The sequence below is a fragment of the Castanea sativa genome, chromosome 7 (genome assembly GCF_040712315.1).
Source record: "Castanea sativa cultivar Marrone di Chiusa Pesio chromosome 7, ASM4071231v1".
Lineage (NCBI taxonomy): Eukaryota > Viridiplantae > Streptophyta > Magnoliopsida > Fagales > Fagaceae > Castanea > Castanea sativa.
Window position 1 is genome coordinate 15,505,969 of NC_134019.1, and position 26,955 is coordinate 15,532,923.

Below are 26,955 nucleotides of genomic sequence, written 5' to 3' on the forward strand. Positions count from 1 at the left end.
CTTGCTTTTTCCTGAAAAAAATTTGACACTTCATGAATTGCAAGCAATTCTTTATCCGAAAGCACAGTGACAGTAGAGAAATGCACAATGGCTTTTCGTGTGATTAACACAACTACGGCTATAAATGAAAATTTCTTTTCATTCCCCTATCTTCCGCCTTTTGTCTTTGTTTAATTGGTAAAAGAAATCAAGAAAATCAATGTTATTGTAGAAAGAGTGGACTGATACATTTGAGACCTAGAAAATACACTAACCATTCTAAGGGGGCATTGCTAAGAATACCCTACTAGCCTACTTTTTTGATATTATAAAAGGATCTTACAAAATGTGAATTATCATGCATCAAAGGAGCAACATGACTTCTATCTCCTTTGATGTAGTGCAAATGCGTGATAAGTTCAAGGGGATCAATCAAGTACCTCGATCTTGTGAAGCCTCTATACATAATACTCCCAATCCCAATAGCCAGCAAAGGAGCATAATCCTTTAACATCAATGAAGAGTTTACCTTGTATAAAACAGTTGCCATTCTGACGTAGAAATTCCTCCAAAAGGATCGTTTCAATGAAAGTACACAAAATTGTTGGTGGGTTTCAACTTACAAACCCACACCTGTAGTTGCAAAGTGATTTCCAAAACTTTGTGGTTCCCAGCCAGATAATATTCATAGTAATAGGTGGACTTAATCATCTCCAAAGCCTTCCATGTCACCGTCTTCATCCCCATAGTCAAGGTCATCTGCCACCTGCTCGTGGTCAACATCCCCAAGATTACTATGAAGGTTTGCATTATTATCTACCTCATCATGTTCTCCAGTTTCCAATTTCATGGAACCTAGATTTTCATCAGTGAAAAATGAGTTATAGGGCTTGGAAACCTGCAAGAGGAAATTAACTGTCATGTAGGAATTATGTGATCCCAGGAAATATTTCAAAATTCAGAAAATTATTGAAATATGTTTTGAAAATGTGGGAATAAGTATAAAATCAGATGATATGTATCGGTGCTAAAAGGAAAAGCATAGAATGTATAGGTTTTAATGAATAGCATAAAATCAGATGATACGTTTTGGGGCTAAAAACAAACTACTTTATGCCAAAAAAAGCCAGAAACTAGCCAAAAGAATTATGTACAACAAGAAAGAGATTCTATAAACATTGGGACGGACTGTCTAGATGTAAATCCCCGAGCTGAAGACCAATCCTCAAATGTGTGACTGTTACACTCTCACTAAATGATCCATATCAAATATAACAAGCCAAATTCCAAATATTCGACTAATGCTTCCCTAACTAGTTCCTCCACCAGAACAAAAGGTCAACCACTCTCTGATAAGACCCAAGAGACCCAAAATGATCTAAAAAACAAAGTTCCACAACTGATGCCCCCCCCCCCCCCCCCCCCAAAAATAAATGAATGAAAAGAAGATCCACCAACTCCCCCACTACACTGGCACATGCAACACCAATCCACTGTAGTATAGCCTCTTCTCCTAAGATTATCGCCAGTGAATATTTACCCCCACGTCGCTGTCCAAACAAAAAAAGAAACTTGCCGATGGGCCTTCACCACCCCAAATACCTTTTCAAGGGAAAGTGACAAAAGAAGATCCCTCAAAAGATTATAATAACAACGAATGTCAAACTTCCCATTTTTCCTCAACCTCCACCTCACCCAGTTTCCACTCTCAATAAAAGGAATATGAGACTCTAGAAGATGAAGAAAGGCAGCCCACAAATCCAACTCCCAATCATTAAAATCTCAATGAAACATAACATCCCAACTCCGCCTCCCCCTCAACCTCCCTCACCAATGAAGACTATTGAATCCTTCTGATTGTTGGAGTTCGCTTACAGAATTGGGAAAGCCACTTTGAACTAATAGGCCGGAAATATCTAATATGGGAAGCATTGTTCTTTTTGGGAATTAAAGCTATAAAGGAATCATTGAAGAATTTGTCAAACTTCCCATACTGGTAAAACTCCTCAGAATATCAACACATCTCTCTCCACTACCCTTCAACAGTGATGGAAGAAAGCCATGGTAAACTCATCTGGTCCTACAGCTTTATCCCCCTTAAAATCCCCAACAACTTGTAGTATCTTCTCCTCAAATCTCTGCTCAAGTAACCACTCTCCACCACCCCAATACGACCAAATTACAACCACTTGAATGAAGGTTTCCAGTCTTTCGTTTCCTGATACAAAGACGGATAGAATTGGACCACCTGATTCGTCATCTCCTACTCCTTCTCATACATCACATCCACCTCCAAAATACCCAAATGGTTATTTCATTTAAGAGAGTTTGCCATCTTATGGAAGAACTTAGTTATTATCACCCTCCTTAAGCCACATGACTCTCGACTTGTCTACAAGAAGTCTCTTCCATAGAGATGAGATACAACTTAGCTTTCACTTCATCCCTTACACTCCTCCTCATCAATGAGCCCATGGACTCCTTCCTTCGCATCCAACCTTGCCAACTCCCCCAATTATTTCTTCTTATTGATTCCTAAGTTCCTAGACTCTCTCTTATTCCACCATTTAAGATCTTCCCTCACTGCCTTCAACTTTTTGGCTAGCACAAATCTAGGGGTCCCACTGAAGGAGTAACAATCCCATAACAACTTGACTCACTCAACAAACCCCTCCTTTAACCACATTTTCTCAAACCAGAAAGGGCTTTCCTCACTCACCATCCCCCTGCCTCCAACAAATTTGGACAATGATCCAAGATTGGGTGTGGTGAAATCTGTCAGATCACATTTGAGAAATGCTCTTCCCAATCTGAAGAGAACACCACCTTGTCAATCTTAGATATTGGAGGCAGATCTGTACCACTTGTCCAGGTAAATACCCTTCTCTCCAGTGGCAAGAAAATCAGATTAAGGCCCTCAAAATCAGAGTATTCCATCATCGCTGGGCTAAGCCTAGGCATCCCAACCTCTCACTAGAAAAGCGAATGACATTAAAATCTCCTATACAACACCAAGGTACCCTCCCATCTTTGCCGAATCTAAGCTAATTCCTCTGTTGTCAGTAGGGCCATAAAGCCAGGAACAAGCCCACTCAAACCCATGTTCCACTTGCCCCCACCTATAAGACACTGAGTGCATGCCAACAACAAACTCTAAACTCTCAAGCACCCTTCTATCCCACATAATCAGTGCCCCACTTGCACGTATTGGAGGCATCAAGAGCTACCCAGTCCACATAAGAACAACTCTACAAACTACGCACCATCTACCTGTCCATCCCATCCATCCCTCAGCAGATTATTCACCACTCAGAAGGTTCAAGTTACACTTAATATAATACTTGTTAATATAAATCTAATTATACTAATATTTTAATCAACTCATCATTGATATTTTTCAAGCTTAACACACATACCAAATCTCATATTAATTGGATATTATTTACTATATAATTCATAAACTCATTTATTTACTAAACTTCCACCGTTTTATAGATGAAATAATTATTGATCTCTCATTATCTTTATATTTTGTAAGCATAAAGGGTATAAGGAGATAATATGATTTAAAAATGGATTTGTAACAATATCCATATTTTTGATAAGTGCATCTGTCAAATTACTTTTTTTTTTTAAATATTTTTTATATAGATAAAAATAATGAGTAAATGGAAGGAGGTCACATATAGAATAAAAAGTTATTGAGCGACTTAACATTGTAAAATTTTTCTTGGCTTTCATTTTTTATTTATTATTTTTGATAGGTAATGACACTTGGCTTTCATTAAATATAAGCTACATTCCAGAATTTTGGGACAATAAAGAATAGTTTGATTTTTTTTTTAAACACAATGAAATTGATTTGTGATGCTTAATGAAAGGCTTTTTTTTTTAATAAGTTCAATGAAAGGCTTAGGTAAAATTTATGTCTTAGCAAATCAAATAAACTTTTGAATGCATTGCTGAAATAAAATTCTTAAAAAACTCAATGAAGAAATATTCACCTGAATAAAACACTTTCTGTTCTCAGCACTTTCCACTAAGTTATTCCAGTGCTCATCTCTCCTCAACGTTGAGGAAGACCCTACCACCTAAAGAAATAGCTAAAGCTTTAGCTTCCATGAGCAAAGGTGAAGTGCGTGAGACAACAAAAGTCCTGTTGAAAACATCCAAATGCAAAATAATATCATACCAGGACAGAAGACTTTGCTCTGGTGATCCCAACATTCATTCGCCGATAATCAGCCAGAAATCCAATGCTTTTATCTTTGCTTGCCCTAACACATGAAAATATGGCAACATCCTTTTCACGTCCCTGTAAAGAAGATGAAAAGATTTGCCTTTATCCTTCAACATCTTATTTTCCAGAACTAGAGCCAAACAAGAGGAAAAAAAGTCCACAAGGAACTCAATTTTTTTTAATTGGTAAGTTACATACAACCAATGGATTTTGAAACCACATACCCACCCTCTACTCATTCTTATGTGAGGATAAAGTGCCATTTGAGCCCACCAAGAACCTAATGATCTTAGTCATCTAACATATGAGGAACTGCAATGGGTTTAATTGAAACTTTAAATCCTACGGCAGAAACCAAATTTCAAGTAACAAGCTACCTTTTATTTCTTTTAAAAGATAAAAAAATGTTCATATTACTCTACCTGCTCTGGGTCAATCAAAGCAAATGCTAGTCAAACCTGTTGACTTGTAACCAAGTTATCAAATAGGACAATAACTGGTTTGAGTATGGTTTAGATCAACTCATCCTATTATCTCAAATAAAGAAATGTAACAACATTATAGAAAAAGAACGAAAATGGGTAAAATATTTTTATATATCATTTCTCTCTCTCACTCAATCTCTTCCTTTGATAATATAATCCATTCGATATGACCATTGCATGGGAAATCAAGCTTGCACAATTCTATGCATTATACATTCCAACTGACAACTCAATTTTGGAAACTACCAAAAAGCCAACTCTTCATATGTTAGTGTGGTTTACTCACCAGGGGTGGGTCTAAAGGGCCCTGCCTTGGTGAGGTTCCATGTCATCAAAAATAAAATAAAATAAAAAAACAAAAAAAACAAAAACAAAGCCAACTCTTCATATGTCCTAAAACACTAAGTTCAAGATACTATCAGAAAGCAATTCTAATGAAAGTAAAATTATATGAGGGAATGTAGTGTACTTTACCTGGCAACCATCAACAGTAGTAATATCCACTACTGTATCTGAATCCACTCCAAAAGTAGTCTTAAAGTGGTCTTTAAGCAGTTTTACTTGTTGGCTATAGGGGGATATAATTGCGAACTGAGAACTTGACTTGAGCTCTGGGTACATACTCACCAACTTACAGTACAAGAGGAGAACAAATTCAACCTCATCAACATTTACCCAAGATTCACTTCCTGCGAGCTTGGATTCGTTCCCTTCATGTAAATCAAAGAAGCAAAATGGTCCAAAGCAACGGTATGAATGCCAGTCACGACTGGTATGCACTTCTATATTAGGCCCATCCTCCAATGACTCAGCATAAAACTCCCTTGAAGGAAAGCTTCTAATCTGGTTGAAAAGAATGGTTTTGAGAACTATTATTTTTAATAATAATAAATAAATAAAAATTCTGAAACTTACTTTCTCAGTTACATAATTTCATTTATTCTGTTTTACTCCCAAAAACATGCCATACCATATCCAAATTTATTAGGATTCACCATGTTGGTTTATGTATATTGTGATGTGCTCCCAAGTATCATCAATTAACAATTTCTCTAATAAAAAAACCCATTAGATAAATCTGATCTAACCTCTGGATGCATTCGGTATTGAGTCTTCAGCATTGTCACAGGATAACCAGCCCTTTGCAATCTCTTGAACAAACTTGTCCCATATCTTCAATTTTGAGAGAGAGAAATAGAGAGAGCAAAATTATATGCACAGAATTTTTAGGTACAAATCAATTAAACGACACAACATTCATAAACTAAAATGTCATACCCAAATTTCTCTGCAATAGGAGAAATTACAGTTGCTGGCAGTTGAACTGGATCACCAACCTAAAAACAGAACTAAACATGAGCTAAAACATAAACATTTCCGAAGTGCCAGCCCCTACGCAAATAGGTCAACAGTTTGCACATAGGCCATTACGATAAAAGGAGCCATGATATAAACATATGATGTGGGACTTCCATAGCATTACAAAAAGCACCAGATATATACCAGAAATACTTGTTTGCATCCATTAGCCAAAGGAATAAGTGTTGCTGGTTCTACCTGTAGATGTGAAGGAGATACTGATAAATTTTTCAATGTTAATTATAGTGCAATTAGCAATAATAATTTTGAGGAAATCTATATGCACCATCACTATACACAGAGGTCTTCTAAAGAATCAAAAAGCTAAAATTCAAATAATCAACAAAGTCTCCAAAGGAAAGGCCAGGCCTCTGCGCAATGGCAAGTACATTCCACCCAAAGTGGCATGCTGCAAGTTTGAGTCAGGAAATCAGCCCCTCCAAAAAAAAAAAAAAAATGGGGGTAAGATTGCCTTCCAATCACCTCTCCTAGACCCCACGGAATTAGGAGCTTTGGGAATTGGGTACGAGCTCATTAATAAAGTCTCTAAAGGAGGGAAATGAAGTTATGAACATTGCCAAAACAAGTAGACCACTAATACTTGGCTGCAAAAATAAAGACTTCAGCTCTGGAGTAGACAACCAAATTCCATTAAAGATGCAAATATTCCTCTCACCATATTGTCTACATAAGGGAAAACTACTTCTACGCCTTCCACTGATACAAATTAGATGTGTGCTATATGTAACAAAAATTCCTTTCAACAAAACTGCTTCTATGCCTTCCAAACTAAATTATGCCTCAGCCACTTTCTAAGACATCAATCATTGAGCCTTGGAATTACGGCCTAGTTGTTGTTGTTCTATTCTTTTAGACATATAGCACACATCTAATGTGTATCTAGCTATAACGAAGACATATTAAGCTATGCCAAAGTTCAGCACATACATGGCTAATCAACTTCTTGAGGTAAGTAGGTAACACTTCTCTCTAGAAATACAAATGATATGCAGAGCATCTCTCACATTTTTTTGATTTTTAGAAATCCTAGGAGGGAGTTGTTATCTTTATGTTTTCAGTGTGTAGCTTAGTAACACTGTCAAGTCTTTGGAGGTCTTATTGAAAATATGGAGAGAAAGAGGCACGTTTTGACTTTTCTATTACAAAACCTTTTATGTTCAAAGTCATTTCCTCATTCTACTTAGGCCTATGAATATATTTATTTCTATCAACCAGGGATCAGAGGCTATGCAAGGTGGGTGGGCTAGAGATCCCCACTCCCTAGGGTGCGTGGGGGCAACAAAACCCACCCATCCTGGAAGTTGACCTGTAAAACTCCCCCTTATCAGCCTGCTTTGGCTTTTGATAGATGTATTATCACCATTCAAATGTTGCAGCTAGAAATTCCTCTTTATAGCTACATCAATTTACCACCTAGCTTACCTAATTGTTTGCAATCTACAGCAAAGAACCAATCCCAAATAATGGTGAACATTGGACATGATCTTGATTTAATCAGGATAAAGGGAATTAGGAGTCGTTTGTAAGCTGCATATTGAAAGAGCCTAAGACCATGCCAACTATGATACTTTAATCTATCTGTGTGGGGAAAATGGGATTTAGGGTTAGGGATAGGTTGTGATGTTATATTCACTCTTCCATATCTAGGATATGCATCTTGCTGTTGGTGAATGGTTCCCCATTAGGCATTTTCAATAGTTCAGGGGGGCTAAGGCAAGATGATCATTTCTCACCATTATTTATATTATGGTTACAGAGGTTGAGTAAAATGTTAAGAACTGAGGAAGGATGATTCATATCTGCCTTTAAAGATGGGGATGGAGCAGATAATAATATGATGGTTACTTGCCAAGAGCCTTGTAGTTCAACTAGTTGGCACTTCTTGTGGAGGCCTCTAGGGTTAAAATCATCCCCACCCAAAAAAAAAAAAAACCTATCAAATTAGCAAAAATAATATAATGGTTGCTCATCTACTCTTTGCTTGCTCTTTATCTAAAGAAGCATGGGTCTCTGATTTGGTAGTATCTACTTCTGAAGGAGGTAGAAGGAGCTGGAATTTACTTTTCCATCATGGTCCTTAGGATTGGGAGGCAAACACTGTTTATTCCTTTTTTGAGCTTATTTATTCCTCTATGCCAAGGGGTGAGGGGGATGATCACCTGGTTTGGAGATTGACTACGTCTGGGGTATTTGATGTGCGCTCTTTTTTTTGATAGGTAATCAAAAACTTATATTAAAGAGGGAAAAAGTTAAATGTGAAGTACAAAATGTTCATAATGATGAACAACAAGAGAAAAAAGAACACACAACACAACAACAAAGGAGGAGTCAGGAAACTAAGCTAAGGGAAGACATAAACTCAGAGAAAGAAGAACATTCAGTAAAACCCCAACAACGAGACCACTCCAAAAGACTGCATTGACATAAAATCTTTAACTCCTCCAACGACTTCTCTTTATCTTCAAAAGATCGACGATTCTGTTCCAGCCACACAATCCACATTAAGCACCCTAGAGCCAAATTCCAAATATCCGAATTATGCTTCTCAGGCCACTGATGCTAACTAGATAACAAACCCGGCATAACCCAAAGAATGCCAAAAACCTGAAGCATGAGAGCCCACAGGGAATGAGCCACAGGACAATGAAGAAGAAGGTAGTCTACCGACTCCCCATCACAGCAACACATACAACACCAATTAGCCAAATGGCGACCCTTAAGCATTAGATTATCCAAAGTGAGGATCTGACCATGTGCAGCAGTCCATAGAAAGAATGCCACCCGCTTAGGAATTTTTGGTTTCCAAACACCCTTCCAAGGAAATAAAGAATTCGAGGTACCCTGAATCGCATGGTAGTAAGACTGGATGTCAAACTTGCCATCCCCTTTTAGCCGCCAACAAAGTGTATCTCTCCTATCACCCCGAGGAATACGAGGCTGGATAAGCTGAAGAAGAGAATAAGATGCAGCCAACTCCCAATCTTCAAACGCTCTATAAAACCTTAAATTTCATACTCTAACAGAACCCCCTTCTGGAGCCCACAAAACCTCCGAGATGCAAGCATCCTTGTTCGCTGAACACACAGAGCTCAGGATAGCGATCTTTTAGAGTATTCTCACCGATCCACCTATCATGCCAAAAGCGGATACGGGTTCCTTCACTCATTACAAAGGACAGATGCTTAGAAAAGCTCTCCCACCCTTCATTAATACTTCTCCAGAGACCACACCCATGAGATCTCTTGCGGACTTTAGTGCACCACCCCCCTTGCTCCTCACCATATTTTGTGGATATAACTCTCCGCCAGAGATGGGTAACTTCATGACCAAATCTCCATAGCTATTTTCCTAATGGAGCTTGATTAAATGACACCACACTTCTTATCCCTAAACCGCCCCTCACAATGGGTGAACACACTTTATCCCAGGCCACTAATGGGTACTTGAAACTCCCCTCAGAAGACCCCCACAGGAAATTTCTCTGAATACTTTCCAATCAAACTGCCACAGCTTTAGGAATAGTAAAAAGGGATAAAAAGTACGTAGGGAGACTTGAGAGAGTACTCTTTAGTAGCATGAGTCTACCACCCTTACATAAATACAGACGCTTCCACCTAGATAGCTTCTTCTCCATTTTCTCCAAAATAGGATTCTAAATCACAGCTGCCTTAAAAGAAGATCCCAAGAGCATCTCCAAATATTTCATAGGCAATCTGCCCACTCTACAATGAAGAATATTAGCCAAAGCATCTCTATTATTCACCTCCCTAACAGGAACGATCTCACTTTTTATAAGCTGTTATCTAGTCCTAACATCGATAAATTTCCTTGGGAGTGCATTTGGTGTGCAAAGGTGCCTAAACGGGTGTCTTTCTTCTTATGGAGAGCAGCTAATGATGGGATGCTCACCATTGACAATCTTGTCAAGAGAGGTCAGTTTTTGGTTAATAAGTGTTGTTTATGCTACTGTGATGGGGAATCAGTAGATCACCTTCTTCTTCACTGTAAGTTTTCTCACGCCTTATGATGTGAAGCTTTTGCAGTGTTTGGGATCTAATAAGTAATGCCAAGGTCAGTCAGCTTTTTTTTTCTTTATGTGGAGAAACTGGTTTGGAAAGCATTGTTTAACCATTTGGAATATGGTCCTGGCATGTTTAATGTGGTTAGTTTGTTAGGAACGCAATACTCGCACTTTTGAAGACAAGGAGAGAACGTTAGATCATCTAAAATCTCTCCTCTTTGGTACTCTGTTTCTTTGGGCTTGTATTTGGGGGTGTACGAATTGTATTTCTTTATCTGATTTTTTAGTCTCTATTTCCTTTAGTTCTTGATTATATTGTATCTATTTCTTGTTCAAAGTATTCACCATCGTGAACATGATGTTCAATTTTTCAATAAAAGTCTTATTACCTATAAAAAAAAAAAATTGATTCTGTTTTGTTTTTTGATACTAATGTGGAGCACTTTTTTATGTTAAAATGATATTGACTTGTTTTAATGTTTTTTTTTATAAGTATATTGACTTGTTTTAATGTTATAATTGGTCAAAAAGTGAATTTGAATGAAGTGGTCCTAGTGGAGGCAGTGGATTCTTTGATAGTTGTCATGTACTCCAACATCACAAGTAGAGAGGGTCTTACATAATTGAGGTGGAGGTTGAAGGGCAATGGTAGATTTGATGTTCGTTTATTGCGAGGCTTTGATGACGTATACTTTCCTTGGAAGGTCTTCAACTTGTAGCCTTATGGATGGAGCCTACTAAAAATTGGGCCTAAAGACCTACCAAGCCCGGCCATTTAATAATAAGGTTTCTTTATGCATTTTGTTGTTTATTATTTGAGCAAAATTTTCTATTTTGTAAGACAGTTTTGAGATTAAGAAAAAAATGCGTTTTGTTTTTACAGTGTGCCAACTCCAATCTCGCTTGATGCTGACTCCTAGGATTTTATCCTTGTTTTCCTGTTATTTATTTTTCCAGTCACAATATCTTTGGTTGTCCTGCGTCACTTTCATTAGGACATTGCTTTGCTTGAATGGCACTATATTTTGGGTCCTAGCAATTACCACTCTATCTTGGACTTTGATTCTCTCTTTTTGTGATTGTAAATCCTATACTATTGTAATTCTTTAGGTGATCTTACGTACACACCATGTCTGCATGAGCCTCCCCTCCCCCCAAAAAAAAGTTATTACTTGTAAATAAAATGTTGTGCCTAGTGTACAAAACTCCCACTTCTTGAGGGGTCCGAGAGAGGTCACGGTAAGCAACCTTACCCCCAATTTGTGTTGAAGAGGGTAATTCCCAGGCTCAAACCAGTGACATATCACTTTTAGTACAAAACACTTGCCATTGAACCAAGGTCCAACCTCTACAACTAAATAAGAAGAGGAAAGGCTGCTCAGCTGTCGTATAGCCCTTTTTTAAAAAACCCAGATCAGCTGTTTATCTACAACTAAATATAAAATATGGAGGCTTATATCAAGCCAAATTTATTGCAGAAAACAAAAAGGAACAGGATAGTACAGGGAAAATTCATAAGCAAAGGCTTCCTATTTTTAATTTTCCAATTGTAGAAAGGTTTCTCTCCTTGTAACTATCCCATATGATTATTTAATGTAAAGCAAAAAGCAGTTGTATGTTAAGCTTCACTACCTCCAGCCATAATATAGCTAGAATCATCAAAAGACATGAGGAAAAGCAATACACATAAAATAATGCGAACTTACAGCTTGTGCTGCTTCATCTATTATAACAACATCAAAGCCACGATTCCATTTACTGAAAAGAGTTGAACCACTGAAGCTAAGGGTGCAGAAGACCTGCCAGTTATACAGAAATCAGAAAGGAAACTACATAATTTCACTTAACACAAGGAAAAAGTTACATACAATTACAGCCTCATCCAAAATTGCAGCACGTATACTATCCTTATCCCTTTGCGGAGCTCCATGTTTATCTTTATCAGCACTCATGCTTTCCTGCTTTTGTTTCACCTGCAAAGGAAATTGTTCATGTCAAAATTTTGACTCACCTTACCACTATATATGTATCGGAAGATATAATTTGGTACCAGAAAGACATTCAAGATCCATCATATACAAAATAAGCAACCATCGTCTTTTATTTTATTATTTTAATACTGTAAAATCAGTCACCATTGGCTGAACCTAATAATTTTCTATTTGGGCAGTTGATGTATTGGGTTACACCTTTGGTTCTTATCGACTTAAAAGCTCAGCCTTGCCTTTTTGTTAGATATTTTTAAGGAACTGTTAGTGTTTTTTTTTTGGGTGCTTTTCACTGTTATGTTGATTGTGCTTATGGTATAATTTTTCATAATTATAATTTGATTGTGCCATTCAGGTTGATATTAATTGTTCTATTATTATTTGAAAACTTAAAAGTGGTTTTTTTTTTTTGATAAGTAATATTTGAAAGTGGTGAATTAATGTCTTTATTTAATATCTATATAAAAATATAGGAATACTTTTTATTTTTGTAAGAGCGAAACACCAAAAAATGTTTTCTAGTGCATTTTCAGGAAAACAACCAAACATCAATTTTGCACCAAAACAAATGCAGGCTAAGCAACTCTTCATCTTCTATGAAATCAGAAACCCTCCTCTCTCACACCCACCCCCCCCCCCCCCCCCCCAAAAAGAAAAAAAGTACTAACACAAGCATTGAGTGAACTATGTGCCTATCAACTCACCCTCTACCCTGTTTTTATGGACCGAGGAAGTGTCATTTGAGCTAGGGTTCTTTGGCCAACCATCCTCCTTTTTTAAATAAAAGCAGTTCTTTTTTGCACCTCCAATTCTGTAGGCATAAGATTTATGTAGATAGTATATCAGCACCATTGAAGGTATATTTAAAAGAATTAATTTGCACTCTAAGGTCTCGTTTGGGAGGAGGGAATGGAATGAAAAAGAATAATTTTAGAATATTTTTCACTTCCCTTGTTTGGGAGTTTTAATGGAGGGAATGTAAAGTTCATTCCCTTGTTTGGGAGTTTAAGTGGGAGAGAATGGAATGGAATGGGTAGGAGGGAATACTCATTCCTCTCTATTTCCTTAAAACCTCAAATTTCCATTCCCCTCGAAATTGGGAGGAATGAGAGGGAATGGAATTAGATTTAATGAATTTTTTACTAAAACTCCCAAAATACCCCTATATATTCAACCCTTTATTATAAAAGAGGTCTAATAGTAATATTGTCATAAAATAATTCCATTCCATTCCCTCCATGTTATTCCCAAACAAGATTACTTACATTCCATTCATTTTCATTCCTTTATTTTAAAACATCCAATCAAGGTTACTTAATTTCATTCCATTCCATTCTTTTCCGTTCATTTTCCTTACTTAAATACATTCCATTCCTTTCCATTCTCTTATGATCATTCCATTCCATTCCCTTCTCTTATGAACTCCCAAACGGAGCTGAATGTATTTAAGTAAGGGAAAAGAACGGAATAGAATGAAATTAAGTAACCTTAATTGGATGTTTTAAAATAAAAGAATGAAAAGGAATGAAAATGAATGGAATATAAGTAATCTTGTTTGGGAGCAACATGGAGGGAATGAAATGGAATCATTTTATAACAATATTACTATTAGACCCCTATTTTAAAATAAAGAGTTAAATATATAAGGGTATTTTGGGAGTTTTAGTTAAAAAATCATTAAATCTAATTTCATTCACTCTCATTCCTCCCAATCTCAATTTTGAGGGGAATGAAAATTTAAGGTTTTAAGGGAATAGAGAGGAATGAGTGTTCTCTCCTACCCATTTCATTTCCTCCCACTTAAACTCCCAATCAAGGGAATGGGTTTTCCATTCCTTCCATTAAAACTCCCAAACAAGAGAAAGGAAAGAATATTCTAAAATTATTCTTTTAATTCATTTCCATTCCATTCCATTCCCTCCTCCCAAACGAGGCCTAAGGGAGTCTTGATGAGATTCGAAGGAAGTTACTCAACGAGAATTTGATTGATCCTTCAAAGGTTATGGATCTTTTTTCCATTAAAGAAATTGCCAGTACCTGAGAATTAGAATATAGAAGTATTTCAATGTGTTTGGAAATGTCACTGCCCTGATACCAAATTTGAAGTTTGTGTCCTGAAATTGACAAACTTTAGGCAAATTCTCCAGCAAAAAGAGTGAAAGTGGAGGAGCAACCCATTCGTAAGGTCTTGTTTGCCAAATCAAAGCTAAGTTCATTAGTGATCAAATTTGCTTCATTGTATTTATTACTTATCGAAAAAATAATTGCTTCATTGTATGCCTCTTCTTGTATTTATTACATGGTTTAGACATTTTAGATCTGCCTTTGTAGATTTCAAAAGCTTTGTGTTCTTCTGGTCAGCAGTTTATAGAACTTTATCATTATTCATATTCTTTTGATTTACCATAAACAGAGACTGATTTTAAAATTAGTAAAATTAACAGTTTGGACAAAAAGAAGAAGACAAAATTAATAAAGTGAAGTTCAATATTGTTTTACGATTGCTGAATACATACAAGGTAATCCATGGAGACTGCCCGAACAGAATGATGCTCCTTAAGACCAATACGCACAATTTTAGGATTATATGCATGGTCATTTTCATCACGAACACCTGAAAATAACTCGAATACATTTGAAGAAAATATTACATCAAGGAATGGCCATGTGGCACTAAATGTCCACTAAAGAAAAGTAAATATAAAACAATAAGAGCTCATAAACTACCTTCAAGTACTTAGGCAAACTCTGTAACTATGGGACCAAATAAAAAAAATGAAAAAATGGGTTCTGCCAAAGAATGTGCTCTAACTAGGAGAGTGCATGGGTCTTCGGTTGGTTCAGGTTAGGGGGTTTTTTTCAACCCAACCCGACCTTGTGGGGTTGAGAAATTCCTAATCCATCATGTGCAGAAACTAACCCTACCCAACCCACATATGTAGGGTTGTGGGTTGGGTTGGGTTGGGTCGGTTGGTTGTGCATACATCATGTATTTATGCCTTCTATAAAATTGGGCTTTTATCAATTATATTAAAAAATTCCAATAAAAATTATTACAATTCATATAATATGCTTATATTATATTCAAAATTTTCAAATTCATCAAAACTAATTCTCAAAATACCATAATCAATCAATCAATCTAGAAAATTTTAAGTGTAATAAATAAACTTATATACATGGTGGTTTGGGTTGGGTTAGATGGGTTAACTATCAAGCCAACCCGACCTAAGGCTCAAAATAAACCCAACCCACCAACCCAGGGCATTGGGTTGGATTGGGTTGGTTTCATCAGGTTGGTAGGTTTAATGAACTCTCCTATATAATGACTGCCCTTAATTTGATAGATTACTCAGTGAATAACATGATACACTAGACCACATAAGTAGACCACATAAAGCCTTTTCTACGACATTGTATAGCTCAAATGACACTTACTTCTACAATAAGAATAGGTGGAAGACTGGAAGGTAAGTACCCACTGGGCGTATGGGCAACCCAATTCATAGCACATATTAAAAATTCCCAGTTCTAATACTCAATTCCCATGTCATACAAACACCATTACATGTACTGATGCATATCATGGATTAAATGATTTCATGGAATAGGTGTGTCAATATAAAACATGAATCTGGCAATAATAATTTTGGTATTCTTTTATCAAAAAAAATTAATTTTGGTATTCTACTGGAATGAAATCACACAGAATTTCATTTTGAAAATTTAGAAAGAAAAAACTTGTACCAGTGTTTAAAACACGCAAGACAATCTCATCAAGTGCGGAGTTTGATGGGGCACATACTAACACACGAACACGATATTTACGACAAGAATTGACTAATTCTGGTTTCTGCAATATATTCAAAGTTAGCAAACATTATTCTTCAAGATCACAAATTCACAATGGTAATAGTTATGGATCAAAACTTACCAAATCATTTCCTGAGGTAGGGAAAAAACCATCATCACCATCAATGGGCATTATGCTATCCCTAGGATTACCACCAATTAACCATGGAGATGCACTCACCCAGTGATTGTATCTGCAAAACGATGCAGGAGAGATCAAAAAGGAATAAGAAGGTAAGATAATATAGGAATTTAAGAAAACATTAAATGTAAAGGAAATGATATGCCCCAAAAATCAGCACTTAGGTTTTAGTTGGAATCAACACCAAAGTTACTAGAGATCAACACTTAGAGTCACAAAAATTACAATATAAAACTTCATTCACATAACTTATCAAAAAAAAAAAAAAAAACTTCATTCACAATAATCTCTTTTTTCTTTTTTTGTTTATTAGAGCCTTTTTTAAGTGGGTTTTCAAGGACTACATCAATAAGGAAAATCATTCTAAAACAAAACATAATCCCACATAATCTTCAGTTAGGATAAATAAATTAATAAATAAATAATAGCACTAATTTTGAGCACTAATCCTGGTGCATCTTATAATTTGCACCACTTTTCCCAGGGTGGGAGGGACTCAAGCTCGTCAAGAATAGCTTTGGGTAGTACTTTTATTTTTATAAGTAGGTTTGGGTAGTACTTAAACAGATCAGGGCCTAGTTGCTGCCACACTTCTCAAGTGATCCAGGTATGGTTTGACTCTAATCGCTAATGAATAAGGTTGACACTAAACTCATCCATCCCCAGTAGAAAAATAGCATCGAAATTATTTTCTTTACATGCTGGCAAAATGTTTGATGGTGTTGGATGAGTCATAGGGTTTGTACTGAGATCATGGGGAGGCTGATTAACTTATTAGCTTTTATATGTAACCAAATCCTCATTGTTAAAGCTGGAGCTATTTTTGTAATCAGTTGGAAAATCATTAATATATGCACTTGGTCGAACCCATTTGAACACTTTTGAGTGGTTCAGCACTACAGGCTAGCAGATGCCTAAAAGAAGTTTCAAATTTTGGTGTTTGCACAATGGTTTTGAGAACAAAATCTTTAATTGTGTTTTTGAAATTAGTTGGCTAAACAAGAATTTTTTAGTGTGGACACTACCTTTTTCTTTTAAAACAGGCAACCATACAGCCTCTAAACTTTTTGAATCATATGTTTATTTTAAAACTGCACTTGAAACTTATCTGGACAGTAAAAAACCTGTCACGTAAACACTAAACAGTATTTTAGTGCAAAAAACTCACAAAATGATGGTATCTTCAATTGTTTATTTGGCAGGGTTTTTTAAGTCATTTTGTAAACATTTTTGGTTCAAAAATATTATCCAAGATTCGCTTAAGAAAATTTTGTAGTTTAGAAAGGTTCTAAGTATCACTTAGGTAATTTTTGCTTAATCATCTTTTCCTTGGACGAGCCTATGGAAACCTAAGGTGCTAATAAAGGCCAGTTTTTTCCATTGGACATTAGCATTGGGGGAAATCTTAACTGCTAATAACCTGTGAAGGTGGCAATTAGTTGTGATGGATTGATGCGTCAATGGGATGGAAAAATTCCTGATCATTTACTTCGCACTCTTGCTAGGGAGTTGTGGAATATGGATTTTTTACTGTTTGGTGTTGATTGGGTTATGCCGAGGTGTTGCAGAGCTCTTAGCTAGTTAGTTGGGCAAGTTTACTTTGTGCAGTAATGCTGTGATATGTGACATGGAGCATGATTCCTCATTGCCTCATGTAGGTATTTGGTAGGAGAGGAATGCTTGGACTTTTGAGGGGTGTGAAAAAACAGTTCATGACATAAAGCTTTTATTTCTCAAGAATTTGTTTGAGTGGGTAAATGCTTCAAGTTTATTTTTCTTTTGCTTCTTTGCCTGATTTGCTTGATCATTATACTTTCCATGTTTAATTTTTGTGTACCAGTTGTTGTGTACATGGTTGGCACTCTTTTCAGTTAATTATGAAATTTTACTTATTAAAAAAAAAAGAACAATCCCAAATGAGAATGATCATACTTCTCCAGATAATATAAAGCAATAATTGGAATGGTCAACATGTAAAAACATATAGATAGATAGACATGTATAATATTCAAGTCAAATATGAAAAAAATATGAATGTCTTCAAAAAGAAGAAAAGAGTTAGTAACAACACATACTTCTCCTGAATAGGTAATTGTGGCCCACGCTTCATTTCAAGGAATTCACCCCTACATGAAAAAGAAAGCAGGAAACATATATGAATAAATGAGCCATAGAATGAACTGTATGATATATCCCATTCTGCACTCCTCATAATTACAACAGACACCATAACCCAGGAATGATATAATGCTTATGCCAAATACTAATGGAGGGAAAGAGAGGGGAGGGGGGGATATTTTTACTTGGAGAGCACTCTTGCTGGAGTCGCATGCAAAATGGCACTTAGAAGTCCAAGGATAGTCTTTGTTTTTCCTGTTCCTGGGGGGCCCTAAAAGGAAGCTTATGGTCAGTATCCACGTTTTACAGTACCTAAATACATAATTTAACCAAACCAGAATGTGCAAAGTAAAAAATAGTTCTTGTTACATAAAACAAAACACTATTTTCTGAGTAAAGAATGACAGGATGCTCTTTCTTAATAATTTGTAATCTCAATGTTCATAATTTTTATTATTGGTAAATTACTCAAGTATCTGTTGGGTCGTAAATCCATGACCTCACCTTCGACCTTGATCTTACAAGGAGAGGGGGTGCTGTTTGAGCTTAGATCTCATTGGCTAGCACTTACAACAGTTACAACATTAATAATATGAGATGGAGATAGACAGAAAAGACTAGAAAAACAATCTTTCCTACTTATGTATGTAACCGAGTGGCCACCTTTTGCATTTATTTTAAGGATATTAAATTGAAAATTGATCTTGAGACATTAAATGCTAATTCGTAACTAATTTAAGTAGCCACTCTGAACACTTCCTGGTGCTTTTGGGAAACAATTTTTTAATTCAATTTACAATTATAACTACAAAATATTTCTTTAGTGCCTCCATTATGGTTTGAATAACTAAAAGATTAGGCAATTTTACACACCCAAAAAAAAAAAAAAAATAGGCGATTTTTTTTTTTTTCTTTCTAAAAGTCGTTGATAATGGAACATGCACAGAGAGAGGTGACATGGGACAGCCATAAGAATTTCCCGCTTAGGGGTTTCAGTGAACAAATTACAAAGATAGTGGGATGGCTGGACATAAGTGAAAATCTGATACAATATAAAGCTGTAAGGGGCTGCTGAGGAAGAAAATGATGAAAACAAAGATAAGGGAAGAGAGGGGAGAGATAGACGCTAGCATCCATGTCTTCAACAAAATCAAATCACTTCCATAAATCAAACTATGTTTGGGTACAACAAGTCATCTTCATAGACTCAAAAACTTTCCCTGCTTCTAATAGGATTAAAACAGTCAACCACATGGAATTCCTAATATGCACATCATATACTTCGTTAAAACTCTAGGAACTAGAGTTATTTAAATTCAGATAAATCACAAAAATATCCATAAAAATATCAAAAATAAAAATCTTCACAGGTTTTCCAATAATATTACAATCAACCACTACAGGTAAACAGATCCATGACTCATAAACCAACTTATAAACTTGAAACCAACATAACCCTCGGTGCTTTGTGAGGTGACCAGGGACCTCGAAAACCATGCAGGAATCTTCTCAATCAATGTCTGAAGTGGGTCTAACACATTAAAAAACCTCAAATACTGAAGCATAAAAAAACATAGAAAACAGATTCTAGATCCTGTTCCCATGGCTACATTGATAGCTTTGGTAACATGCACTAACTAGAAAGTGCTAGTAGCAATCTGACATCACCAATCTATAATTAGAAGTTTGGATTAACAACTATGGCTATCAGTGTGGTTGTCTGTGTGGCTCCTCACAGTTCTCCCTGTAACACCAACAGTAGATAAGAACCGAACTGTCTCACAACGTTCTAAACCCCACTCATGTACCACTTGAACACGAAAGACCGAGTAGAAGATAAAAAAAGGAAAAGCATGTCATAAATAAATCTAGAAGAAACTCAAGAAAACATAATACGAACCTGAATCAGAACAAAAGCTTTACGTGCTAGACCAGCCTGCAACAGACAATAACACTCAAAGCAACAGATTAGCATAATCCTTAAATATTAAATAAAAAGATAATGAAAAAAGATGGGGACAGAAAGAGAGTTTAAAAACTGTCATGGGTTGTTGCAACATGTAAGCAACACCAAGTTAGGGTAGTAGCAATCATATTAAAAATGCAAGCAATTGATAATCATATTTAATCATTTGAGTAGTGTGTTACCTGTATGGCTTCTTGTTGGGTTTCATTATGATTGTCTTTTATATATTCCTCTAGGAACTTAGAAATTTTCCAACCCTGGTTGTCAGAACCAAGACTTTTTTCAGTAGCTGATAATATTAGATCCTTAAAAGGGAGAGAGCCAATTGACCACATAGCCAAATATTCACGAGCAATAGTTGATAAACTGCAGATCTGCAAGATGTATTCCATTCATTACTTGATAAACGACCAGTTCACCAGCAAGGATGATAACAAACTTCATATAGGATAAAGTATGGTTTAATGAATATTTTGATTGGCAATGTACAAGGAGAAAAAAGATCTTGCCAGCCTGATGGACAAGATCAAACAAAACTGCTTAAAATCTTAGGGTACTGTAAGCAAGAAGCTGAGCTGTATCAACAACAAATAGAAAGATCACTACAAGCATTATATTAGTCTAAACTAAAAATCAGTAAAGCAAAACACCACTAATGGTCAACCTTATCAATCAAATTCCATATAAAATTAACAAAGCAACAATTATGTTTGGGTTTAATTACTACAGTTCCCATTCACTATTAAATCTGTAGATTTTATTCTTTGGTTGAGGAACGGTTTGCAAAGTTAAATTACAAAGACAATTAATTCATAAAATCTTATATGTTGGAGGTTCTCGTTCAAGAACAACAAGTAAAAAAGAGACCCAAGGAACTGAGCTTTGAATCTCTCTATAGATAGTTCCTGTCAAACAAACGTCCTCCTATCCCTTTCCCTCCTCACATGCCATATATAAACCAGAAGGGGCAACATTCCTAGCTTTATTCCTGAAGTCTTGGAGCTTCTTCGTCAACAATAAAACAATCTTTTTATCTTCTTCAGCATCGCTCACTTCACTACAAAAGCTACAAATAGCTACTGCACAATGCAATAGCAAATGGTCCACATTTTCACCACTTCTTTTACACAAAATACACCTGTTTCCCATCACCATACCACTTTTGATAAGATTATCCATAGTTAGAATTTTCCCTGGGCCGTGATGCATACAAAGAAAGCTACCTTCATAGGAATTCTTACTTTCCAGACTGCCTTCAAAGGAAAATCAGAGTAAGCAACACCACATAAAATATCTAACATTGAAACACTTATTAAGTCTCCAATGCACCTTTTTTTTTTTTTGATAAGTAACATAAAGATTTTATTAAAAACACATAGCACAGTACATAGGAAATGTACAAAGAGGCAAAAACATCAAAAAACCAAATTACAATGATCTAGCAACGCAAGAAGGGAAATACAAGAAAAAGATGGTAAAACAAGACACCATTCGAGAAGAGTAAAAAAGAATAAAGACTTAATTTCAATGATGGACCGTTCACAACCGTCAAAACTTCTAGAATTCCGCTCTTGCCAGATACATGACATCAAGCAGTGCGGCACAAACCTCCGAATAACTATATTACAATGACGTCTAAAATTGCATGTCCAACAATCCAACAAATCCACTCCCTTTAAGGCATCACCCAACAAATACCAAACAGGCAAAAGATCATATTCCATATTTCATAACCTATAGGACAGTGAAGGAGGAGATGATTTACAAATTCCCCACACCTTTTGCACATAAAACACCACTCAAGGATAACAAAATGCCTCTTCCGAAGGTTATCTATAGTAAGAATCTGGCCTATAGCCGCAGTCCAAGAGAAAAAAGCTACCCGAGTAGGAACCTTCGATTGCCACACCATTTTCCAAGGGAAGGAAATGCCAAAAGAAGGGGACATAGAATGATAATACCCACTCACCTTAAAGCCTCGGTTGCTGGCTGGCTTCCAACAAAGAACGTCAGAACCAACACCCCGCACCTTTGTGGAATAGATCAAAGCCATAAACGAATCCAAAGATTGAGACTCTTGATCATTCGCTAAATGATGAAACTGAATGTCCCAAGTAACTCTCCCATTTGCAAAACGCATAAACTCAGAGACTGAAGCATCCCTTCTCCTACTAATATTATATAGATCTGAAAACGCCTCCTTAAGAGGACGATCCCAACACCACACATCATCCCAAAACTTCACACGAGATCCATCACCCACTTCAAACCGAATGAACTTGGAAAAATTCCACCAGCTGCTCCGAAGGAACTTCCATAAACAGACACCATATGGCCCAGACACAGATTTTGTGCACCAACCACCCCACTCATTCCCATACTTTGCCCCAATGACCCTTCTCCAAAGGGCATCATTCTCCACACCATAGCGCCACAACCATTTGGCTAATAAGGCAGAATTAAACCTTCTCAAACACCTAATGCCTATCCCTCCCTTCTTCACTGGCCTACATATCTTGAACCAATTAACCAAATGAATTTTATGATCGTCCCTAATACCAGTCCAAAGGAAATCCCTTTGTAATTTCTCCATCCTCTTAGCCACCTTGACTGGAATAGGGAAGAGAGAAAGGAAATACGTAGGTAAGCTAAAGAGAGTACTCTTGATGAGAGTAACCTTACCCCCCTTGGATAAATACAACATCTTCCAACCAACTAGCCTTTGCTCCATCTTCTCAAAAGTAGGATTCCAAATCATCTTATCTTTAAAAGAAGCACCCAACGGAAGACCTAAATATTTCAGCGAAAGAGTAGACTCCCTACAGCCCAAAATCTCCACTAGCTCATGAAGATTAGGCACATCCCCAACTGGAACCAATTTAGACTTTCCTAAGTTAATGTTTAGCCTTGACATCTCCTCAAATCTAGAGAGAATCCCACGCAAAGCTGTTATATGATTGCAATCAGCATCACAGAAAACAAGTGTATCATCCGCAAACAAAAGATGAGACACCGTCATCAAGGAACCAGCTGCATTCCCCACTGTGAAGCCCGAAAACTGCCCTGCTGCAGTAGCAGCAACCAATGCACCTTATCCTTCATACCTACTTAATTCCGTGCTGAGTATACCAATTCAAAATACTTACACCTAAGTAAATCACAAAATCTTCAAAATGAGGACCGCAACATATTTTTCCTTCCTAGTCCTTCTCAAAAGGCTTATAATATCACAAATTGCTATCAAATCTCTGTGAAAAGGTTGGCATGTGAATGTTGTACTGACCTTGTAGTACGTTCATAACATAGAAATTGACTGGAGATAATAGAGTCTATATGACTTACCAACCAAATGACAGAATTTGTTGAAATAAGAATCACGTGTTTACAACACAAAGAACATCAAATATTAATACCTTACCATGCAGTGCAGCCTCATTTTTATGCAGGCAAGAAAGAGTTTTGAGGAAAAACAAGATTAAATACCAAAATATTCAAGAATTGTGGTCGAGTTTCAATGTGGGGCCTTCTTGGCACCTTTCATAGGCTACTTTATTTATTATTTAGTCTTGGTATAAAGTTTCTTTAGGTTCAATAGTTGCTGGTTCAGTTTAATAAGTTTCAGGGAATAAGGCGGTACTAAAGGCCAATGAGTCTTATTTTATTTTTTGAGTCCTTTTTCTGTTTGGTTTAGAAGTTCTTAATTAGTTTTTTTTAATATATATATATATATAAGTAATTTTTATTCAAATAAAAATTACTTATAAAAAAATGCACCAGACAGCATATGGGATATTTACTGTAGCCACAATAAGGTTCAAGAGAAGGTGCGAGAATAGTGAAATCCAAAATATTAGAAACTGAATGTCCGCATAAATGAACCCATCCAACTGAACAAAGTATAAAAAAATTGGAGTTTCACATACATCACAGATTGTTCCAAGCCTTTAAAAGTCCTTGCATTCCTCTCCTTTTATATTGGTTTTCTTTGTTATTAGGAATCCTAGGAGTAGTATTGACAACAACCTATAAAAGAGTCTTGTATATTCAATAAAGGAAAGACAGTGAGACTGATTTTAATAAGACTCCAGGCGCTTCTTTTAAGCCTTTGAGGGTGTGATTGCCTTAGCAAAACCTAGATGTGATTGCCTAGTATTAATCTGCCTCTTCCTGTTCAATTCACTGCTTTAATACCAAACAGCCATCAAACATATTCAAAAAAGAGCCAATCTTTTTAATTACCTAAACCTACATAACATGAAACCCTATTCAGGACTTCAAGATCTGATCACAAATTCTAATTTAGTGCTGAATCCCTAGAGATCCTACATCAAAATTGGTATCAGAGTTCATTCAAGCTTTTGTCCAGCATCAATTTTAATCCGTATATATATTCCATGGCACTTGCCCTCCTCACCCTTCTTTGCTTTAAGGTTTTACTTCTAAGGTTAGGGCACACAAACACCATCCACAATTACAAAGGTTTCATATCCACTTGCAAATTTGACACCTTTCAGTGAAAACACGGTGATTAAAATAAAAATAAAAATAAAAAATTTAATTTCAAATGCTTGTCAACAACTCTCGAACATCTCTTTGTGAGGGCATGTCAATCAAATGGACAAGATGATGAAGATTACAATTTCAAAGAGAGAACAATCACAATCATTTTCATATAAAAATTTATAACCAACTTGAGCTAATATTTTTCTATTAAAAAAAATCTTTTGTCAAATTTTTTACTTGTTATCTTTTGTCATTTTTTTCTGGACTTTTGATAACAATTGTGTAAAGACAGGAAAAATAAACAGAAATTTCCTTAGAATTATCTGGATTCAAAATTTAAAGCAATAATATATAAATAAAAAAGAATCTCTTCAGAATAAAGGACTGCATATTAGTGGCTGATCTTAAAATATTCTCTAACTTAATGAGAAAAAAATTACCTTTAGACTGTAAAAGAGTTTCTCCACTTCGCTAGTAGGAGAAGTAATCAAAGACCGCATATTTAACAGCCTTTGACAAGATTTAACTACATCTGTATTATAATGCTGTATTTCTCCAGCCAGATACATTCTAAGTCTAAAACGATCATTCTGGCAGTTCTCCACCAATGCAAATGCATATGTTGTTGGGAGTCTTGTACCATCTTGAAACTGCAATAAGCAACACTCCAATCAATGAGAGCCCAAGCATTATAAATTAATTTCAGTTACCATATATAAGGCTACCTTTTGGTTACCAGAGTTCAAGAGGAGAAGAGGAAAAACACTAAATTCGAACCAATATTTCAGTTTATCTGATTATCTTGAATTATATCTTGCAATCAACCAAAGCTAACTGTCTTGGAATCAACCAAAGCTAACTAGTTGATTTTTTTGCAGAAAATCAACCTTGCAGTGCCCCAAGATTAATTTTCCTTTTCAAAAATTTTCTAAGAAAAAAAACATGGCATAATATACACCCAAATACATTGTTTCCCAACTGTGCGCCCCCCCCCCCCCCCCCCCCTCCCCCCACAAAAAAAAAGAAATCCAAAATCGAAAAGCAAGTACAGTTTAAAAAAAAAAACACTTACAACTTTTTCAAACAACCCCATTTTCAAAAAGCTGTAAAATAAGCCATAGCAAACGGGCACTAACACAATGAGACAAGCACAATGCAAAACCACCAGACAAAAAGAAAATGCTCAAGAACTGTATGTTAAAATGCATGGAGATATAGAAGTTGAAAGCAAAAACGATCAGATTTCATTTTACCTTTTCTTTTGAAAGAAGCAAAAGATCATTATGTGATATGGACTCTTTAGCATTGTCAGCTGCATAAGTAACTGCCGGTAAGTGAAACCCATCAACCTCATTGCATTCCACCACCAGCCTCCTCTCCCATTCTGACACTGCAATGCCCAAAATACAAAGTTTAAGAGTGTGCATTTGTGTGTGTATGAATTGCTATCAGTGTCACATTCCATACTTCAAAAATTTATCAAAAAAAGCAAAAGCAACAATTTTTATTGACCATTCTGTAGAGAAAACTGAGGGATACTAAAATTTAAGAAAAAGGAAAAGTTAAGAGCTTTCTGGGTCATATTCAAAACCAACCAACCAAAAAAAGAGAGAAAAATTTGACAGATACCCATTTGATTGATAAATTCAAAGGAAACAAGAAGATAGAAAAATACCCTCATCTTCATTTGTCCTCTGAGTAATCTGAGCTTTGATTTCCTCGAAAATAAGTGGCTCAAAAGTAGAGATATAATCGTCCATGTCCTTGTAAGTGTCCTTAACTTCCTTGAGCCCAATAGCTCCATCCGCTGCCTTTTCCTTGTCTTTTTTCTTGCAGGATTCCTTTAGGAGGCGGAAGTAGTCCCAGCCCAGAACAATCCTGTAGAAACGGAGCATTGGTGATTCATCTTCAAGCTTGTCTCTGTCCACAGCCATGGCTGCCTTCAATTGAGAGAAAAACAAAAGCGCGGGTTTTGTTCTGCCAAAAACAAAGGGTTTATGTGGTTGAAGAGTTTAGACGGCCGGGTTTGAACTTTGAAGGCCAATGTACTCTCTCTCTCTGATTGGAAAGTTTTTTAAAAAAAAATGTAATTGTGGTGAGGTTGTAAATATCATAAAATATTTTTTTGAGAAAAATATCATATTACATTAATTAAGTTATATTATAAACTTTCTTGACCTTTTCAAAAAAAAAAAAAAATCTTGACCTAGTATTAATAATTGAAAAAAGAAAAAAATTTATCTCCAAATTAGTCCGGAGTAATTTTCCTCCAACCCAATAT

At 36.0% G+C, this 26,955-nt stretch overlaps 1 protein-coding gene across 1 annotated transcript; it reads right to left on the bottom strand.

Moving 5' to 3' along the window:
- Positions 1–119: 119 nt before the first annotated feature.
- Positions 120–26,727, bottom strand: LOC142642050 (putative helicase MAGATAMA 3). The gene is made up of 19 exons (XM_075816404.1): positions 26,350–26,727; positions 25,928–26,064; positions 25,115–25,324; positions 20,354–20,545; positions 20,106–20,141; positions 18,391–18,476; positions 18,163–18,213; positions 16,028–16,139; positions 15,841–15,946; positions 14,610–14,707; positions 11,974–12,078; positions 11,812–11,904; positions 6,208–6,261; positions 5,983–6,041; positions 5,793–5,877; positions 5,179–5,547; positions 4,172–4,294; positions 3,984–4,070; positions 120–877 (listed from the first exon to the last, which is right to left on the bottom strand). Exons 1-19 carry the CDS (start codon positions 26,606–26,608, stop codon positions 683–685), a joined length of 2,457 nt encoding a protein of 818 aa, XP_075672519.1. The 5' UTR covers positions 26,609–26,727; the 3' UTR covers positions 120–682.
- Between the last annotated feature and the right edge of the window lie 228 nt (positions 26,728–26,955).